The sequence below is a fragment of the Pipra filicauda genome, unplaced genomic scaffold, assembly GCF_003945595.2.
Source record: "Pipra filicauda isolate LSUMZ 115617 unplaced genomic scaffold, ASM394559v2 scaffold36_size6622888_pilon, whole genome shotgun sequence".
NCBI classification, from domain to species: domain Eukaryota; kingdom Metazoa; phylum Chordata; class Aves; order Passeriformes; family Pipridae; genus Pipra; species Pipra filicauda.
This window is the reverse complement of record NW_024104498.1, coordinates 2341999-2363162: the sequence shown is the minus strand read 5'-3', so window position 1 is coordinate 2363162 and position 21164 is coordinate 2341999. Positions and strand designations below refer to the sequence as shown.

The following is a 21164-nucleotide window of genomic DNA, read 5'->3' as shown; positions in this document are numbered from 1 at the left end:
ACAGCCCAAAATGGTCATTTTGAAAACACTGCAGCAGCTGCATCCGTGTCTGCTACTGCGTCTCCCTGAAGAGGTGACTGCTTTTGAGGGAGAGCAGGGACTAGGGCTCACTGTCACCTTGCTGGGTGAAGAAGGGATAAATTCACATTCCAAGACATGACAGCAGAGACTGGATCCTAGTGATGCACAGAGGAGCTAATTATCTACATGCACTTCAAATTTTGATACCTGCTCAACTAACTGTTCTTAACGGGGTGTGTAACAGGCAAAAAGAGGTAATTCTTTTACAGGTTTAAAATATACTTTGGTTTAATTTTTTACAAGTGTAAGGAAGGAGGAAAAGTTACATGCTTTAAGGCATAAACAGGGAGGAAAGGATGACCATGCATGAGACATTTCTGGAAAGGAAAAGCTACCAAACACCATCTGAAAATATCTCTGGGAAGCTGGAACAGGCATGGCAAAATTTCCCCTTCTTGGCTTACAGGAACTGCTCAGTGTGGTATTCCTAGTAGGAAAGGGTTAAAAACAAGAACCCCACAACTGACTGTTCAGGTTCCTCATGCAAGATACCTTTCAATGCGTTTAGTTATTCAACCCATTGTATTCAGTATAATTGGAAAAATTTAAAACTACATTCAGATCCCCTGTAATGCTTGGTCAGCAACAAAAACCACTCATGCCTCTTTTCTGGCTCTGCTGAGCAGTGTTGTGTGCAGACAAAGGAAGTGCTCCCCATACATTAATATTTTGGTACTCTGGCCTTACAGAAATGAAGTTCCTCATAATTACGACTAGATTTTTAAGATTTGGGAGGCAGCATTTGAAAGAAAAATAATTCTAAGATATTTATCTTTATTCTGTCTTGAAGACTAAGAGAAGAGGTTCCATCTAATATTGCAATTTAACAGAGATAAACCAGCAGAACTTCCCCTGTGGTTGACAAACAGTAAAATAACCATCATGGACAGGCAGAGAGGGATCACCCACGAGAGTCTAATGGGAAGATGGAAGACAAGAGACTGTTTTACCAAGTCTCTGCTTCCAGAGGGTTTCCCTTATGCTCAGATGAAAAGCATAACAAAACTTGCTAGTAAAAACAATGATCAGTAATTTATGTTAACACCACATCATCGTCTTCTGTGATTAAAAAAACCTGATGGACCACTGGATTCCATCTGAAGGTCCTGAATACCATTTCTGACTCTGCAGTACTTCACCAGATGAAAAAAAAAAAAAGCCTGAAAGTCCCTGGTTGAATGTTTTGCCAGTAAATGATCTGTACCATCTACAACCAAGTCATGATTGTGTTTGGTGATTTCTTGGAATGAGTCAGACACGGGGGACTGTGCCATTCTTAATATATGACATGACTCAGAGCAAGATTCTGCTACTCAACTTTTTAAATCAAATTTAAGATTAGAAGAAATCTTAGGGAGTGAACTTCAAAGTGGCCATGATAAGAGGACAACACTGTCTTCAGCATGTTGCTCAGAACTGCAGGTGTCCTAGTGCAAGCTGACACATCACAAGGCTTTTTGTTGGGGAGCCAAGTAATGCATTTTGTTAAAATAAAACTGGGCTCTGAAGGGAGAGTACTCTCTAATGTTTGCTGCTATGAAAAATTCAATTTTCAATAATCCTCAAAACATTTAGTTCTGGAAAGAAAAGCATCCCTGCCTGAGAAGACCTGTGTCTGTGCTAGCAGGTGCAGCAGAATTTGGAACTTTTGGTGAAAGGTCATATTTTATCTCTGACACCACCTAGCTGAATACCACGACCAGAGTTCTAAAAAGCAAGATATGCTTTCAAGTTATTTTCAAACACAGTTACATGAATGGATTTTCAAAGAATGTATAAATAGCTGTGTCTAAAACTTTACACATTGAACCTGACACATCTAAGTATCACAAGTTGCTTTTGAACCTCTTAGCCTGTAAAGACACGGTAAAACGCAAGTATCACTTATCAAAGTACTTCAAAACTTTTAATAAATTATTATTCCTAAACAAAAACTAATGTCTGCATCAAAAGTAAAAATAAAAATCTGGGTTACTGCTATGCTATTAAACACTTTGCATACTTAACCAAAGTTCTGAACACTAATGGTTTTTATAAAACATTTATAGGAACCAAGACTCCACCATCAGGACAGAGGCAGACTGAGTGCCAGGGGAACTCCTCCTACAAGGCCCTGGGCAAGGCACCAGTGAGAACACTGAATTTTAAAGTTATGCTTTCAAGACTGCACCAACCTGTGATGGGTTAATTTTCATACTGAGTGTTTCACAAAGATCGTAAGCCACATAAAACCACTTTAATTTAATGTTTGTGAAAACATTTAAGTCTGAGAGCTACAATTGTTGTGTTATAGATAATAAAAAGATAGTTCAAAAAAAAATCTATACAGCATTTGTGTGTTCTATTTTCTTAACACTCTTTCAACAATCTCTGGCAAATGCTGCAGAAGAAAACCTCTGTCAATTAAACCTGCGTGAAACCAGAATAACATCAACAAATGCAACAAACTAACAGCTCTCTACTATGTGAGAAGGAGGCCTGAGAAGGAGCAAAAAAATTAATTCTCAAAGCAAAAGGATTTTATCTGGGGGGATGGTGGGGGTGGATTGTGGTTTCAAACTTGGTACAGAAGCACAGAAATGATGGAAACAAAGACCTGCTTGCAAGATTTACTGCAGAACTGCAGCTCTGCAGCATTCTTTGATGGCCCTCAGTCTCTGCATCTATAACTGGAGATCCTCCCACGTCGTCCTTCTTAAATTTAAATTCAATTTTATATAAAAGCACAGGTTAAAACTTCTACAAACCAAACACACACATACCTCCAAAAGGAAACTCGGTTTACCTTAAATTAGGAATTGCATCTAACATTCCCCCACTCATTCTACCACAAGAGAAAATACCTAGGAACTCTACTTTTAAATAAATCTGCAACTGCAAACCAAGTAAATTGTGCAATTGCCACCCGTGGGCTGCAACTCAGTGTCCTGAAATACCATCCTGGTTTAATGTTCATTTATCTGCTTAGTGGTTTGGAGTGGACTGAAATAAGTTGCAACTGCAAGTTGATCGTGGTCTGATTTTGCTGTTTCATTTTGTTTTCAATTATAACAACATCAAGAGATCTGGCATTTATCTACTGCCTTTCATCAATAAAACATTCTTCCATCAGTGAGACACCTGTAACAATTTTAGCCTCTTCAATATCTCAAATCCCAGTTAGGCAAAATATGTTAACACACTGACATTCTGATCACAAGCACTGGCACTGAAGGTAGGTACTTTTATTAAAATACCTTGCTGAACTGCAAGGCCAGCAATGAATATCCTTTATGACAGATGAAAACAATCTTCCCAAATGCAGTTTCCCCTTTTCTCCCATCAGACCTGTTTTGACTAAAGACAAGCACAGAATTAAAGTAGTCTCTCCTTTTTCTTCCCCTTATGGTTTGAGGTTTTTTTTGGCCTTACTATTCCCAAACTTATCCTCAGTAGCAGCATTGTACACATGGCTCTACACAAAGAACATCATTAAAAAGGCTGTCTTATGTGGGTATTATTCTGAAAATTCAATTTTTGCCATTTTAACAAGTTTATATTAATGACTGCACTCCTTTACCAAGCACTAGTGGTTTTTTTTATTTCAGTTAAAAGCACACATTTTTCCTTTTTGTTTTTGAAAAGGGAGAAAGCTGCTTTATTTACTAATGTCTGATTTTGTTTTGTGTTTAAGAAGGAGTGCTCTAAATGTTAGAATTTGTTTCCATTCTGCTATTTATTTTTATTTTTTCACATTTGTCTTTTCAATTAACCATGGTCTAATGCATTAAATAAAACATGTTTCTGACAAATGGAACTGTGAACATTATAGGGTTATTATTCTTTTGTTTTTAGACTGCTATAATAATAAATAATTGCTAGTGCCATAAAGTTTAAGATCAATCCCAAAATCGGATCCTGGGCTTCCTTTCATTAAACAGGATGTACCAAGTCTGACATTTTCTTGTGGAATAATCAGACTAGAAATCAAAAGGTAATGTCTGCCCATAAGTATAATATTTTTTAATACACCAGCGATGAAGTACTGAAGAGAATGTTAGAAATCACATGTAAATACCCAAGGAAAACATGTAGCATATTAGCAGTGTTCAGGAGAATAGATTACAGTAAAATTTGTATAGTATTAACAGCCATGTTGGCTAACAACTATAATTAAAATGTACTTCAGCATTATACTGATTTAGGATACCTGTCCCCCACTGTGAAATTTTAATGACTATTTATGCTAAAAATATGCATTACTGATGCTATTATCTCTGTCTAGAGGTAAACAAAACACGGGTTAACATGACCAACAACAAATGCTCATATTAAAACACCCTGATTATCCATTTGGAGACAGTCTCATAACACCATAAATACTATTCACTGGATTTACTCATGTCATTTTATAATTTCTTATCATTTCCTTCTTTTTTATCAAAGTAAAAAAAACCACTTGTTCATCCAAACGTTGCCCTGGCATTTCCAGTCCTGTTGGGTCTGTTCTGCTGCCTCGTTCAGGCCCCAGCTCTGCACCACTGGCAAACACAGCAAACAGGTAAGAGTCCAGAAAAGCAGCTTTTTGCCTTCCCACGGTGCAATATTGCACTGCACTGTTGCACACAGCAGCCAAATGAACCCTCCCTGGTTATTACCCACCTAATGCTGGGAAAATATTGCTATGACATTTTGTCTGGTCGACCATCTTAAAGGTTAATTCTGTTTCCTATTTGAAATTTTCCTCTAGGTGAGCCACTCCATGCACTTTCTATTTACTGATTCCAAACAACCCCCAAACTGTTTCATTGCTCACTCTCACTGTTAAGAACATATTGACTGGCTGCCTGCTCTGCTGTTTAATTCATTTATGCTGAGAGTCAGGCATGAAGACAGAATTTTAAATGTGACATTTGCAGGCTGTTGGGTCATTTGAAGCTCTGACAACACCAGGGAGTTCCTGACACACAAACTGGTCCTGATTTTCAATCTTCCATGTTCTGAACACATCAGAGATTCGTCCCAAAGGTGCAGATTTCAGCCAAAAGTTTTTAAATCCCTCGTGTTTACATCTCGCAGAAAAGACTTGTACACTTTAAAGTTTTAAAATAAGGTTTATGTTTCCTTTATGGTAAAACCAGCAGTGCCTCCAGCATGCAACTCAACTGCTTAAAAACACTGACTGACAAAGGCACTTGGAAAGATCTACGATAATAATTAATACTTAATAAAGTAGTTTACAAAATTCTATTAGGGGACTTAGTGGACTTTTATTTGTTCCTGTTGATCTTTAAGCATTCAAAACCAGCTCATATGTTCACATCATCCCTCATTTGTTTACTTAAATCAAAAGAATAGTATTGCTTTTAAATAAAGACGCTGTAAAAAGGCACTATCTGGGAAAACACATCAACCTTCTTTTTATTTATTTATTGTGCAAAACAAAAAGTAAACAAAAAACCCCGTGCAAAGCAGAAAGCAAGATGACACTGCCATAGTTGGAAATAAAAATGGTGCTAATTCAGAACTGTATTAGGAGCAGAGATTGTTTTCCCTGCTCAACTCGTCACGACAATTATTCCCCAATGATGATTCCATACTTTGGCTGCTTTTTCAGGAAGGGGAATATGATTTAGGTCAAGATGCAAATTTGAAGAAATTAATGGATTTTTTTCTTTTCTTTTCTACCAGTAGACACACAACAATTCCAACAACAAGATCTGAAGTGTTAACTGTGTCATACAGCAAACATCTTTCGGTGCCACGTTCAGAATAAGACTTTTATAATTTAATAGTTGTCATCTGAACAAGAGTATCTTGTTTATACATGCTTACAGCATAAGGACATTAATTCTGTGTGACCTAGAAAAGCAGTTTAAGTCTTACAGATGTTCTTTATTTTCAAAGAAATGTTTAAAATAGAAAGACATACCTGGTGTATTATCTGAGCTACAGGAAGTTGTTCAGCGTATTTTAGTGGTTCTGTGGCCAACTCATCCTCTGGAAACCTGCAAAGAAATTAAGTTCACATTTGTCAAAGTTAGTACAATGTCTACCAAATTAATTTACTGAAATTAGGAGTTTCAGGGATATTATTTTACTTATGGTGAAGAAAAAGTGTATTTTGTGACAGTAATGGAATATATTTCTTACGAAGTTGAGCAAAAGAATAAATTTATAGTAAACAGAAATGTGTGTAACATTGTGGATTTCTTCCCTGACACTAAGCACAAATTTAGCAGCAGAAACCTAGGAAAACCTTTACATTTAGTTTTAGGTGAACAAAGCACTGGTGAAAGCTGGATTGAAATCCCCACGATATAAAAAGCCTTATGCATTTACAGAGCAGGTTCAGCCCCGTTAACAGGACAAGCTTCTTCACTCCATCCTGCCAACACAATTCAAATATGACCAGCTCCAAAGGCAAGAGGGATTATTCACCATTTCCTATTTTTGCTGCAAGTGACATCAGTGTTCAGGTGTGGTAGAAGTTCCATAACACAAATATTCGTACTACTGGTTACCAAAAAGCCAAAAAACTAGTGTGAAAAAAAAAAAAGAGCAGAATACTTCACAAAGAATATGCATCACAACCCTTTAAACTTTGAATAAACTGTAGCTGCAGTTGAAAAATCAGAATCCATAAGCAGTCTCTTAGAAGAATATTTAAATGATAGTAAATTAATATGAAAGCATGCTTTAAACCCTTCAACCATACTGCTTTCATCTACTGGAACTGCACAGCATGTGCAATATTTTCAAAGTATCACTCAAGTTTTTCATCAGCCATTCCTCTATATTTCTGAGAGTTCTGAATATAGGAATTTGAGTTATATGAGAAGAAATGAATAGGGGAAAAAATCTCGATAAAAACAGACCTTTCTCTAAAGTTAAAGCAGAATTATTTTCAGACAAAAATTGTGGCCAATATGTTATTTTCCGGGATTAGATTACTACCTTATATCCCTTCTAGTCAAAAATTATACACACTTGCTGGGTTAATTTACCTGCAGAGCAGCTGCCAGGTAAGAGCTAGAAAGTACAGGCTCAGACTCTGCACTGAGAGTCACCAGGCTGTGGTAAAAGAGAGGACAACAAGGGCACAACTCTTCCCTTTTCCACTGCTGCGGTTTAAAAGGCTTTAAGCTCCAAATAAGAGCCTGAATATCCAGAAATTTGTAACGAACAGGGTATGAAAGTATGAAAGTCTTACTGTGTAAGAAATTTAGAAGCAGAGAACGAAAGAAACACAGCAATACTTCGAAGCTCACAGTGCCAGCCTGCCTAGAACCGTTCAATGTGCTGAAGAAAAATGAAGTAGGCACGCTCTGAACGCCTGCAGCTGGCCTGCACACACAGCTCATCTACTGATATGGTTTTTGAGTTTTTGGATTATTATGACAAAGATGAATTTGTACTTTCACCACGAAACACACTGCTGTTATAGTCCAACACAACCAACACACTTACACTTAGAGTGGGCTCGGCAACTCCACCACAGTGCACGGAAGGAACTTTTCCACTCATTTCCTTCCCACTTCCTGTCATTTGTCCTGACTGGCAAACACACCACAGTCAGTGGGAATTGGAGATTACTTCTGTTCTACTGAGAGCCTGTTAGCTGACACAACACCTTGATTCATGGATACCAGCTACATAAACCCATTTTTTTTAGCCACAGTTCTCGATATGAAACAACTGTACACACCACACAATATTCATCAATATCTGGAACACTTATCTCTACAGTCTTTACAGGGCACTGAAAATCTGGAAAAAAGGAAAAGAGTAACTCAAATCCCCAAATTAAACACTTTAAGCTTCAAGTAACAGCTAAAATTACTATAATCTGAATGTTAGCAGGAATAAAAGCAAAGCCTGTGTGTCTGTTCTGTCAAGGACCTTGGATACTTGGCAAGGTTTTCTGTCTAGACAGAATCAGCATTCCCTTCCACAGTCAAACACCCTCCTTGTCAACTGCAGAAAAAAAGACCTTTCTTCAAATGTCAAAGGATTAAAAAAGATAAAGCAAAACGATCAAGATAATTTTAAGCCTTAGGAAGCTTAACTAAACAAAAATAGGGAGGGGAGAACAGTACAAACACGTATTTTAAAGTAATTAGATTTAAATTGAAATTAGGTTGATAGGAGCTTTTAAACATCAAGAAAGACATTTTATTTTTTCTAATTTACTTTCTGAAAAAAAATCACTTGAACTACACTACATTTTTTATATAAATAAATTATAAGAGATAGATTAGGGTAGATGCACACTATAATATATTTACATACACATCTACATTTATATACCCACACTACAATATGTGTACAGACATGCACACAGGTATTTTGGAAGAAAAGTTCAGAAATGTTCTCTCAAAATTTTTGCTTAAATACCATGAACCTCTTGCAAATGTATTCAGTGATGTACTAGCTGTCAACTCTACAAAAGGGTTTTGATTCTTCTCTCCTACAGATAAGCCTCCTCAACTGGATGAGCACGTATCTCCATCTTTTACAAGAAACTGTATAAATTAAGGCGTGGAAGATCAAAACTCCTGACAAAAATTTCTATGATATATTGCCCAACTACGTCCTCTATCAGGAGCAAGTCATCAACAAGCAAGAAGGTACAAAAAGCAGTGTCTCAGTAAACTCTGGGCATTTGAGGTTACCAAATAAAGTGCAAGAATAACTCACAGTAAATGATCTCTGCAAATTTGATAAAAATAGCATAGTCTTCATCATGGTGATACTGCAGTGCCACCATCTAAAGCCACTCTGTGGCAGTTTGTCAGTGAAAGAACATCCTGGTGCCACACACTGAGATCCATCTGAGCACACCCATGACTTCACCATGGTTTTCCTGAATGCTTTGTTTCCACCTCTTTTCTTTGATCAACTACCAGAATATTTCAACACATTTTTCTAATATTGTTCTCATAGTGCTTCTATTCATGGTTCCAACCAAGATCTGAATTGTTATTATATTCACTGTCCATAGCTATGTACACAGTGGAAAATTAAAAGCACTTAATAATGACATCCTTTTTAGCTAAAAAGGGGAATTATCCTTAGAAGTTACATTGTATTTTAAGCAAAGTAAAGATTTTGTTAGAAAACAATAGCTTTTGCTGATCTAATTTTCCTATCAAGTGATATAATAATCTTTCTAGTTTTCCTATCAAGTGATAGCACCTGTGGCAGAAATAGAACTTTATGACAGAGGTACCTTCCAGGCCTCTGTATAACTACATCAGTTAGACATACCACTTTCAGAATTCATTTTAACAGGTATTAGCAACATAAACTCCTTGAAGAGAATTATACTATTATGAAGGCTCCATAAATCTCATTTTCATTTTTCAGCACAAAGACCAGTTTAATGACCTAATCATTCGGATAACAGGTATAAAAGACAACTTCCTCTCCATTTGGGTTCAGTCATTCCTTCTACCAAAGCTGAAAATTGGATGATGCAACAAGAAATTACTATCCTATAAACATCACTGAGGTTGAAACACTGCATGCAAAAGGCTTCCATGGAGCAGCATCCATCCTGAATGCTCCAAGAACAGGAGTAAAGTCAAGACTTGCCTGTCCCGAGGAAAGGCCAGAAATGGCTATTGGAGCCTAAAAGCCCCTGCAAGAGGGCAAAAGGCTATATTTTAACCAGCCTTTTAAAGAAGAACTGAGACAGCCCACTGCCATTAAGATCACACAACATGGTAATAGCTCACAAATGACTGAACTCTCTCCCCCAGAGCAGAGGCTGCACCCAAAACTGGCTACTCCAGGCACCTGTTATGCCTTGAACAGTGCAAAAACATTCTCCAGGAGAGCTGGGATGAGGAAAAGGGTAACGGGGACCACGCTAACAATGAACCACCACATGACTGCAACACAGGACATCAGCCTGTCTGATTAACAAGCAGCCTCACCCTCTGTCTTTAACAAAGTGACACTGGTTACCTTGGTCAGTTTTTCTATGGATCAAAGAAAGCCACTACCAGGACAGTTGGTACCAAGGAGAAAGAAACCTGCTGCAATACTGCTACTTGTCTTCCACCAGCCCTAAGATCAGCAGCCCACTAACAACGGGCCTCCTGGCGTGGGAGAATTACCTGCAAAAGGCAACCCCCCCTGAAAAACCACCAGGGATAGGAAAGCCAGGACTAGAGAGGAGAAAAAGGTCAACACAGGAGCACAGGAGAGGATGTTCTACTTCCTCCTCTTCTGCAGGGTGGAGGAAGAGAAGAGATCAGGAGAAAGATCATCTCCATTACAATCCTCCCAACTTCGTCTCTCCCTTTCACAGGGTCAGAGAAGTAAATTGGTTATTCTTTCCAGAGATAATTTCCAGATGCCTGGGGTGGCATTCACTTTTGTTCAAAACTAGTTATCTCAGAAAAAAATCCAAGTACAAAAAAACATCTCAGTTGATGGAATCTGTGCTCAAATCACACGCAGCAATTCGAGGCTGTAATTTCACCAAATCAGTTGGCCTCACCTTGTTCGGTTCATTTGTATTTGACACTTTTAAACCTTTGCAAAACGAGGGGCTAATTTGTTGTAATACAGATTTCTTTGTTTGTTTAATTTCTTTCAAAACAATTCTATTACGGGAACAAAAAGTCATTTTTCATCCATTAATTTTCCGGTCAGAAGCAGCCCTTTCTGTCTCAATTGAGCGTGACAGCAGAGCCGCTGCCAGCAGTGCCAAAGCCAGCTCACACTGTTGGAATATCAGCACATACAGCACCATGCCTGGCAGCTGGCAATGCAAAGCATAAGGAGAGCTTGATTTTCAGAGAGAAGACTAGAAAGAAACACAAAATCAGACGAGAAGTGGGAAGCAGTAAGAGATAGCAGAATAGGAGGATCTCGAAAAATTCAATTTAAAAGTTATTTTTGTACCGCCACCGTGACTGCTCTTAGATGAAGGAAAGCGAGCACGAAACAGAAACTGGGGAAAGTGAATCTAAATCCAGTAAAACGTGTCATGATATTTAGTGAAATATCTTATTTGTTATTTATATTTGCATCCTCGCTCTTATGGGGAAAATCCTATGAAAGTCTACACGTGCTAAAGAAAAACAAATTCCTAGCATCAGGAGGTGGCACATTTTGCCACAAGTGCTACCTCAGCCCATGGTCTGCTACACAGAACAGCTGCAGTGGCTTTAGGGTAGAGATACATTTTATCTCATGCAAGTATTACAAAAATACAGGGGGAAAAACAGAGTAACGTGACCACCAACTGGTTTGCTCATGGAAGAAATGGGCTATTAAGATACTCAAGAGACAGAAAAGTCTAGGTAACATAAAACCCATCTCTTGGCAAATATAAACATTCATTATAGCAGGCAACAGGACCAAAACTAATATTTCTTCCTTCTTATATAGTCTCTAGATTTGATGGTTTGGACAGTTCACACAATTTTATGCATATGACCTGTGCACAGGTAATATTGCACCTCTTTTGAAACTATTGTTGCTAGATGGTAAGTCCTAATAAATAACCACCTCTCTTGGAAACTACACAAAACAAATGTCAGGAGTGTGAAGGGGGTAAAAAAAGGCTCTCAGAGACAAAAATGCATTGTGGAAGAAGGGGGTTGGGGATCACCATCTTTATTTGCTGTAGATGTAAACAAGTTGTACTGGTGAGGTGCTGCCTCGTTTGAGAGATGATTTCTGAATGGGCATGAAAATCCTGGAATGGGTTGTTGTCCCACTTCTCAAGGAGCTCAGAGCAGGAATAGTGCAAATGATGGGACAGTCAGGATGAGACCAAAGGGTGTAAGGCAAAATCACACACCCAGGACTGAGAGGCTGAAATTATTAATCTAAACCTGTGTATAGCACTGATAGCTTTATTGACTGTAAATACACGAACACACTTGCATCTAGCAATAAAAAGCAAACAAAATACCAGAGCTTTATGCACCACATCAGAAAAAGTTATTAGCTTTCCTATTAAAGAGAGGCTGAAATGGGCTATGTCGGGTTTGAGTGAATAGTTTTTGAAATTGGCCGTTGAGAAATTTATCTACCATATCCATAGTACAGAAGATTAAGAATTAGACCTTGGATTAATGCCAGGTACTTGATCTATCTGCTAAATCCCAACTTCACACTTATTTAAGAATTGGGCACGCTTAAACAACAGAAGCACTGATGTTTCAAGCCAGTGCTTGAAAAGGTGAGACCATGGTTAACTCTGCTCTTCCCCCAAAAGTGTGCTAATCAATGCTTTTCTTATGTTTATAAGGGAATGCAAGATTTGCCCATCCATGTTTACCACGTGGATAGTCACAAAGAAGAGATGCAAACACTTGAGAGCATCATCATTCCAAGGAACTTCCTCACAATGTCTCCTTCACGGCACAGTTTCTTCAGTTAAAGGGTCCAAACAAGTCTTTTGCCTGCTTAAGCAAACATTCAGCACCTACTGCAGCACATGGCAGACTGTCAAAGACGGCTTCAAAAGCAGACTGCACAAAAATGAACAATACAGTATGGAGATAAAGGAGAAAAAATAAATTGACGGCAAAAATATCTCTGATGCGATGAAAAACTAAATCAGTGTTAGACACAATCAGTTTTACAATCATCTGAAGAAGGAAGCTACTGACTTGCACTGCAAAGAAAAATTAATTTTACTTGAGCGTGCTGGCCTTTACAGAGAGGTATTCCTGTGGAATAAAGCAGCAAAGCATCTTGCAGTTTAGAAATGTAAAATATTTCCTGTAATCTGTTCATTTCTTTTCAAATAAACGTGAAAGACTTTGACCCAAACTAGTCATACAGACTTATTCCTGGAGTTTAAAAAATACCTTACACCTCTGAATGTGCAATGCTTTCTGTTGGACCTCATCATAAAAAGGTTGTCTCGTGTTCCCAGAGTCTGCCAGACACATTGAGTTGCTTCATAAGCTGCATAAAAATTGACTGTAACAAATGTTTCCTCTGCCTTTCTGTGATCTACACATAATTTCTGATCTGAAGAATTTCAGGTGATACCAAGCCACATATTCTTAATCATCCTAAGATCCTAAAAGGAGGTAATAGAAGTCTAGAGTCTCTCTTCTCTTTTCTAGCCAATGACTTTTGTCAAAATATGTTTAGTCGCTGTTCTGCCTACTCCTATTTTTATACTGAGGCAAGACACAGGGAAGGAATTAAAAAGAATATTAGCTTAAGTAAGCAGAACTGACTTTGCTACTACTGGAAAACACATGACCTGTGGGGCTTCATTTTGTTATCTCAACTACTCCACATTTTAGGTAAATTAGAAAATCTCTTTTGAATTAATTTAAAACTTCCACATGACAATGCTGCTGAAGCACAAAATGCTAATCAAAAGCTGGAGATAAAAAGACCCGCTAAGTCTCTCCTCTATCACTGAAAATCACCATTTAAGTCCACAGCTAAAAGTAGGTACTCATCACTTATTGCTAATTCATTCTCACACCAGGCAGGGTTGGGAGAGAAAAAGAGAACAAGTGTCTCTATCAGATTTTCCAAACTTGGGGCACAGACAAGCCCAGCAATGTCAGAGGAACTTCTACTGATGGTCCAAACCAGCCAGAGGAGAACATTGCCCACCTCACTGAGCAAACATTCCACCTAGTTTGATGTGCATGTGTGCTGTATCTAAGAACTGAGGCTGCACATTTCCCCCTTAACCCAGTCCCTTCTAACTGCAATGTTTACAAGAGTGGTTAAAAACACACACAGGTTATTATCACTTTATGACCAGTTGTCTAGAAACCCATGACTGAATTTCAAAGAAATCTCAAAGAAAAAAGACCAAATCCTCCCATGGCACCACGTCACACAGGTATTTTAAATATTGCTAAAAGTACATATTGAAATTAAACTTTCAGCTGGACAAAGCAAGCTTGTTCATTTTTCACAACTGAAAGTTTATCAGCAGTACCTGGTCTTTATGCAGACAACTCAACACCACATGCCACTGAAAGACAGAAAAACCAGCAGGAAGATAATTTTAAATCAAAGAACTAACATGGAAATGTGCCAGGATAGCAATTCCATTATTTAGTGCCCACAATTAATCTTCATAGCAAAGTTCATATTTTGTTTAATACTACTGTTCCTTCCTGCATACATTCAAACTAAACAATGTATCTGCATTGGTTTGTATTGCTACACTTTTCAACAAGCACCTTCTAAAAAACCCCACAATACAAATATTTTAAGCCCCAATATTTCTACACCCACGGCACATACTTCTATTTCTTCAGTTCATGAGTCACACAATGTACCATCCAGCTATAATTTCTCATGAGACCGCTTGTTTCACTACAAGGATCTGCCAAAGTAGCAGTGGCAACACCTGCTCTCTGCAGAACTACAGGAATCTTGTTTCTAAGGGATTCTTGGAGACCACCCAGTTCAACCTCCCAACACAAGGTCGGGTCAGCCACGGCTCTGCCTGCTGAACCTCCACCACCTCTCTCTGTAATGTGCTCCAGTGCTACTTTGCCCTCTTGGCAAACATTTCTCCTGATGTCCATTCTGAACCTCCCAAGCCACAAACCTACAGCCAACGCCTCTTGTCACCACAAGCAGAGTTTCCCTGACCCACCTCAGGAACTGCATTCCCAACAGCTGCAGCCTGCTATTGCATTTCCATGTTCTCAGGGAAGCAAGCCCAGCCCTCTCAGCCCCCTCTCGCAGGATGTGCTCTAGGCACTGACCCTCTGCACTGCCTCAGCATCCTTCCTGAAGGGGAAGGCCAAATGCCACACACAGTATTCCAGGTAGGGCTTCATCAGTGTCAAAGAGAAATAATAATAATAATATTGCTCAATCTGCTAATCCTCCTCCTCCTCGTGCAGCTCAGCAGGCAGCTTCCCTTATTGACAACGACAGCACTGTTGGTTCATGTTCAACCTGGTGTCCATCACCACCTCCAGACCCTTCACAGGATCAGCCTGCCAGCTTCCAGCCCCTACTGACAGGACATTACAGGGAAGACACCAACTGAACTTCTGCTTATAAATGTATAAAAGAACACACATATCAGTACCAATAACAGACCCAGATTTTCTGGAAACAACGCTATACCCTCAGCACTCAGAAAATTAATCATAAAAATTACAGTTCTGGGCTTTTGAGAAGTGGTTTGCTATGCAATCAAGCCTCTCCTGAATACTAGCTGTTGCTTTTGATCTTTTTTTGCTACAACATGATAACTAACACATTTCCATAAAGCAGACAACCAAGATACACCAAGAATTGCAGAACACTGTATCACAAGACTTAATCAAGTGCTTTCCCCTCTTTCACCACTGTTCCTCTCTGCAGCCAACTCCAGGAGTCCTAAGAGTGGCCACAGCAGGCAAAACTGAGCAGCATTCCAATCAGGCAGCAGTAAATGTTTTAATTCTCCTGTCAGTGCATGTACCCAGGTAACATTATACTGCTAAGCACATTAGAAGGGCTTTTCTTCACAGAAAGCTGCACAGCATGTATGCAGCTCTTGAGCTTTTTATCAGTCTTACCTTCTTGACCATGATTTTCTGTTATTTATAGATGACTTGTGCACTACTTTTGCCTGGATTCTGGTTTTGTTTGTTCTTGTTAATGGCAGATGAAACCTCTAGTTCAAATACAAACACTTAGATCATATTCTCTGAGGCCAAGGTACTGCAGGTTGCTGAGTCTGCTGATGTTAACAATGAATCTGTTCATTTTTGACTCTGTAAAGTAGTCATGTTTTTTTTTTTCATTTTATTATTTTATGGTCTGGCTTTCTGTCCTCACTTATTTCTATAGTACTAGAACCAGAAAGGAATTGTCTCCTGTTCACCATAGACCACTGTATATTAACCAGAGTGTTCTATATTAAGTTTAGTGACTTTACAAACTTTATAGCCTTGAATCCCCTATGATTTTTAGGGGTCTGCCCTCAGGAACAAAAGCAGAAGCAGCAAGTCACACTTACCCTGGGTCAAGTACACAGCACACCACTTGCTAACCTCCCAAGAGGCACAGAAACTTGGGAACTCCCCTGTCTACCCAGGCAACCCACTGGGTCTGAGGCCTGTGGGAGAGAGAGAGACACATTATCTCCCTGCACTCAGTTCAGTGCTGTGCTGATTCCAGCATCTGTAGCTACAGCCTGTACCAGACATATGTCTGGATTTGCAAGGTATTCCTAGCTGCAAAGCCAAGCAGTAGGCTGGACAAGCCAAACTTCTAATATTCCAAGGTGGTTTCTAATCCAAACACTTGAGAGGAAATCTGGCACCTCAGAGCCTGGCATGTCCACATTCCCCATCACCTCACCCTCTCCTTGCTGGGAAGGGACAGATGCAGCAGCCTGGAGCGTGCCACAGGCTACCAGCACCCTTCCACTCTGCAGCCTCCAAGGGACAAGGCTAAAGCAGCAACAGAAGCAGCTCTGAGAGCTACAGCCATGTCCCTCCCCATTGTTCCTCCTCAGCTACCTTCAATTCTCTGTACAGATTTATCTTACTGCAAGAGTAAAGAGAGAAGACTATTAAACACAAAAAAGCTTTTTTTTTACAGAAGTTTCAGTTTATTTACATACCTATGTTGATATCAATTCTGCAGCAATCATCAAAGATCTTCTTTATAATATAACAGAGAAAAAGCTACTTATATAAAATGGTAAGTTCCGAAAAACTAATTAGGGCGTTTTTCAGGAACACCTATATGGGTTGGACCTTGCCCACAGTAAAAAATATGAGTCATAAGAATTATTGTGCTAGTAAAAATGTCTATCAAAGATTAATATTAAACAGTTCTTTTTGAAAATGGGACTTAAACTTTTAAAATTAAACCTTCAGTACTCAGTCATGCCCAAACTTAAGCTGACCATGACTTTCTAAGACTGTCTTATGACAGTAGAGTGTATACAGTGAATGGGTTCATGTGGTTTTACTTTCAGAAACTAAACACAGAAAAAAACCAGGAAGTTCACTCTTTTCTCGGAGGATTGTCCATGTTATTTTTTTAAAAAACAAATGCAAGGGTTTACATAAGAATTATTTACAACTGTAACTAAGATTGAAGGACTAGTATTATTAACCTAATCTCAGTCTTTACCTCATTCCTGTGGTAGGTTCTTCCATTATTTAAAAGCCATTTCCTGCACACGTTTAAAATCTGCAGAAAATTGTATCGGTAAATCTGAATGTTAAGCACACATTATCAGCAGATACTACCAGCAAGAGACTGTGTAAAGCAGAAAGGATCACAGTGCCTGTCACTCAGTTTTTAGTTGAGTGACTTCAGGAGCTCAGCACACCTTAGGTAAAAGAATAATATCTCCAATGCTGCCAAGGTCTTTCACAATCCCATACATAAATGGGAATGTGTCTGTGTGTATACATATATGCATAAAAGGCAACCATGAAACTAAATGAAGAATTACAAGTTTCTTGGTTCATTCAGTACAGATAATGAAGTCAGACTTCCCTTTTGCCCCCTGCAGATGGAATAAGTAACAGTTATAGAAACAATGGAGAAACTCCAATTGCACAGTAATATGCTCAAGAAAAAGAATCCAAATTGAGGGAAACACAAAGAATGCAACAGCTGAAAGAAGATTTCGTTCTACAAAATTTTGTGTGCTACACATTATCAAATATGTGAAGTCTGGTAAAGAGCTTACATTCTGTCTTGCACCTTTTAACTTCATATTTTAATGTTTTGTGGAAAACAACCTTCATTTCCAAATCACCCGTTTTTTCTCTCATGTTTTCAGGAATGTTTAATAAATCTGTCACCAAAACTGTGAGAGTACTTTGCATGTAAGCACCACACTGGCAGGGGTGTGTCTTTCCTGTATATGGTCATTGCTCAGCTACAGAGGATCCTCACTCATGAGTGGGACTCCCACAGACTATTGCAATATAAGCAACCAAAACCATTGGCACTGATTTTTCAATATCAAAGTATTTTAACAGACATACCCTGAAGTCCCTTCTACTTGCATCAATATATAGTTCTACTCTGGTTTTGGAGTTAATAATAACCAAAAGTGCATGAATGGCAATCGAGTATGCTGGTCCTCTACCCAAGGAAACTAAGAAAAAAAAATTTTCTTTCTGCATTTAAAGTTTAATACCTCTGCAGCAACTTTTCTATTTGTACCCTACAGAGGATATACAGCCTAACAAAATCTTATTGCGAAATTCAGAGTATGTGTTGACTATTTGTTGGAAGTATATGTATTCTTTATGACTGCTGGTCAACCGAGATTTCATGGGCATAGCCTGTTTATACTTTAATATCTTATTTCCTAAAAAAAGAAACCCACCAAAACCAAACACAAAAGAAAAGCCCACCAAAAAAACCAAACCAAAACCCTATTTTGTCTGCGTTTATCAAAACCAGGATGAATGTGGCAAACACATCCATCCGCACTGATGAATACAGAAGACACCTTGAACTGAAAAATTTCCATTTCAGTAAATACACTGCACTGTAACGGACTGAACTTTCACCAGAGAGCTGTTCAGTGACTGCAGTTACTGCCTCATCACAGAGTCCTGGGCTGAAACGTGGTAGCACAGTATTTACTGACACACTGTATTCACGGAGAAAGGTCTGGAAGACAGATATGGGGAAAACAGCACTAGGAAGAACATCTTCTATCTCAAGCTGACTGCAGCACAGGCAGGGGTTTCCTCAGTGTCATGGCAGCCCCACAATGCCACTGCCTTCTCAGAAGGGCTGGCAGCCTGCAGGGAAACTCTGGTAAAATATGATTACTGACAAGAAAATGAGAGTGCTGATGGCTCTCCATAGGTAGAAATTCCTGGGGTCTTCCACTCATCTCAAGAATGTGGTGGGTTTTGTTATTCAGAAACTTTTGCTACTCGTGGCTACAAAAAGATGTTGACCAACTATGGGTTATTGCATCTTCAGTAAAATCACCATTACACAAGAGGTATTCAATGGAGGGTGGAGGATACTGAAAGGTTATATAGTCTGAATTCAAGACTATATAATTCAAGACTTGGCATAGCCAAGTGCAACACAAACTGATAAGGTTATGGTACTGTCATCTCAGGAGCACAGCGAAGGAGTACAACGAAGGTCTGGGGTTTGTTTTGTGGTTTTCTGGTTTGTTTGTCTGTTTTTTTAAACAAAACCGAACTCCTGATCTGTTGACATACACATTAACCCTCACAGACCAACCACGTCCACTGCATGTCAGAAATATTTTCCACTGGAACCTTATTCACCCCACTGTAAACTGACAGTGCCTTATTGTAACTTACTGTCTGAAATCTGTTCTTCAAACAAACAAACAGTTTTAATGGTATGTACACAATCCTGCTGTAAAGGTAAGCAATTCCAAAGTGAAACTGCAACAAGAGAGATCCTGAGAGAGAATTCTCCAAGCAGATGCCAAGTCTGCCCCTAGGAAGGATGTTATTTCACAGCAGCCACTCCTGACAGCACAGCAAAACACGAAGGAAGCCCTCTGCTACTTCCTCTGAGAGCCACCACCCCAGCTATGAATTCAGCATTGTGACACCTGCCCACACAGAAAGAAAGGCAGACATGAAGGTCTCAGCCAAAACTAGAATGCATTTTTTTCTTGTATGTGGAATGACTGGTTTATGGTAGCATTAAATATTAAATTTTAATAACTACTGTACGAAACCACAGATGAAAAAAAACAAAGGATATATTTGGGGGAATATATAAAGACACCCTTTCCCCAAATTTATTCACCTGGAAAGAAGCATTTTGCAAGGTGATTTATTTGCTTGCACCACCTAGTGGGGTTTAGTTTAATCTCCCAAAACATTCAGAGGTCAGTCATGTTCCCACTTCATGACATTAGTGACAGACCACATTTTCTCACAACATACTGCTTCGAGCCTGCATGACCCACTAACAGCACCACACTTCAAGTTTCCACAAATCTATAAAAACACAGCACAGAAAATCCTAGAAAACAATACCTATTTTGTTTGTATTGAGCTCTGCAGGAACTTAACAGAGATGTCACAGAAAACCGCTTCACAACGCCATGTTTATGAGTTTCTAATTTGAAGTACACATAGACAGCACCTTGTCAGAGCAAGCCATACATAATCTCCAAAGATTGAACAGATTGTTAGGTGATAACAAGGTCACACACTGAGATTTGGAAGATTTCTACAGCGCTTTTGAATCAATCCTCTGGCAGAGGCAGGCAGGCAGCGCAGAGGGATCTGCCTGCAGGAGGGATGGCTCGTCAGGGAGCAGCAACCACGTGTGACAGAGTCCAGTTGCAGCAGGAAAAAGCACCTCCACTGCCTCTGTTATGATCCCAGGTTGTTGTGCCCCAGTTTGTGCTCACAAGTTGGCTGCTTTATCATGCACTGCCCGGCACAGAGTTTTACCATGTGAAGTCCAGCCACTCCAGAAAAGTTCATCAGGTCAAACTCCAACCTCATAATGGACAAGAACTCACTCAAAATTACATTTAGGGCTTGTATTTAAACACTAAACTGATCTTATTCAGAATGCATTCTTCTCCTAGTTGCTCCTAAGGAAGAATTCACATATTGTAGTAAGAAATGTTGCATTTGATCTGGAGCAGAAGTTATGCTACAGAGAAAGTACAGAATGTCTTTAGATGAGGCAATTAGACAAGAGAACAGTGCCAAAGTGCTTCTACATCTTCCACAGGAAGTTCTCAGAGAAGGGACCCTAAGCATTTACAGAATTTCACAGCACCTTTCCTTTTCAACTTTATCAGTCTCAGTTCTCACTTCAATACAGACATGTATTTGTAACTCATACAATAAATGCTATGCCCACTTGACAATAAGGAACTCATCACAAATGTCTCCTCTGGATGCACAGGAAGACTTTGGGGAATGATGCAAGACTTTTTACCCTTCCATAAACTTCCACATGAGAGAAAAGGAGAGGAAAACATTTTCATTTCATAGTGGTTTATAAAATAAATATGTTTATTCAGAAACAATGCCTTTTTTTTTTTTCCAAAAGAAACAGATGGAAGCAACAACTGCACTGACATGCAGGCACAGCCCCAGGCTATGGCACTGTCTAGGACAGTTAAGTACCATCTATACAAT

General features: G+C 39.0%; 1 protein-coding gene across 3 annotated transcripts in view; it reads right to left on the bottom strand.

Annotated features, from left to right (window-relative positions):
- Positions 1–21164, bottom strand: part of PIGK (phosphatidylinositol glycan anchor biosynthesis class K) — a 62318-nt gene that overhangs the window by 12303 nt on the left and 28851 nt on the right. For 2 of the 3 annotated variants that reach the window (XM_027746112.2, XM_027746113.2), the window contains exon 10: positions 5993–6068. In XM_027746112.2, coding sequence (XP_027601913.1) covers positions 5993–6068 — 76 coding nt within the window. Of the gene's footprint in view, positions 1–4516; positions 4602–5992; positions 6069–21164 lie in introns of those variants that run through there. The other variant, XM_039384723.1, reaches the window with a different exon arrangement.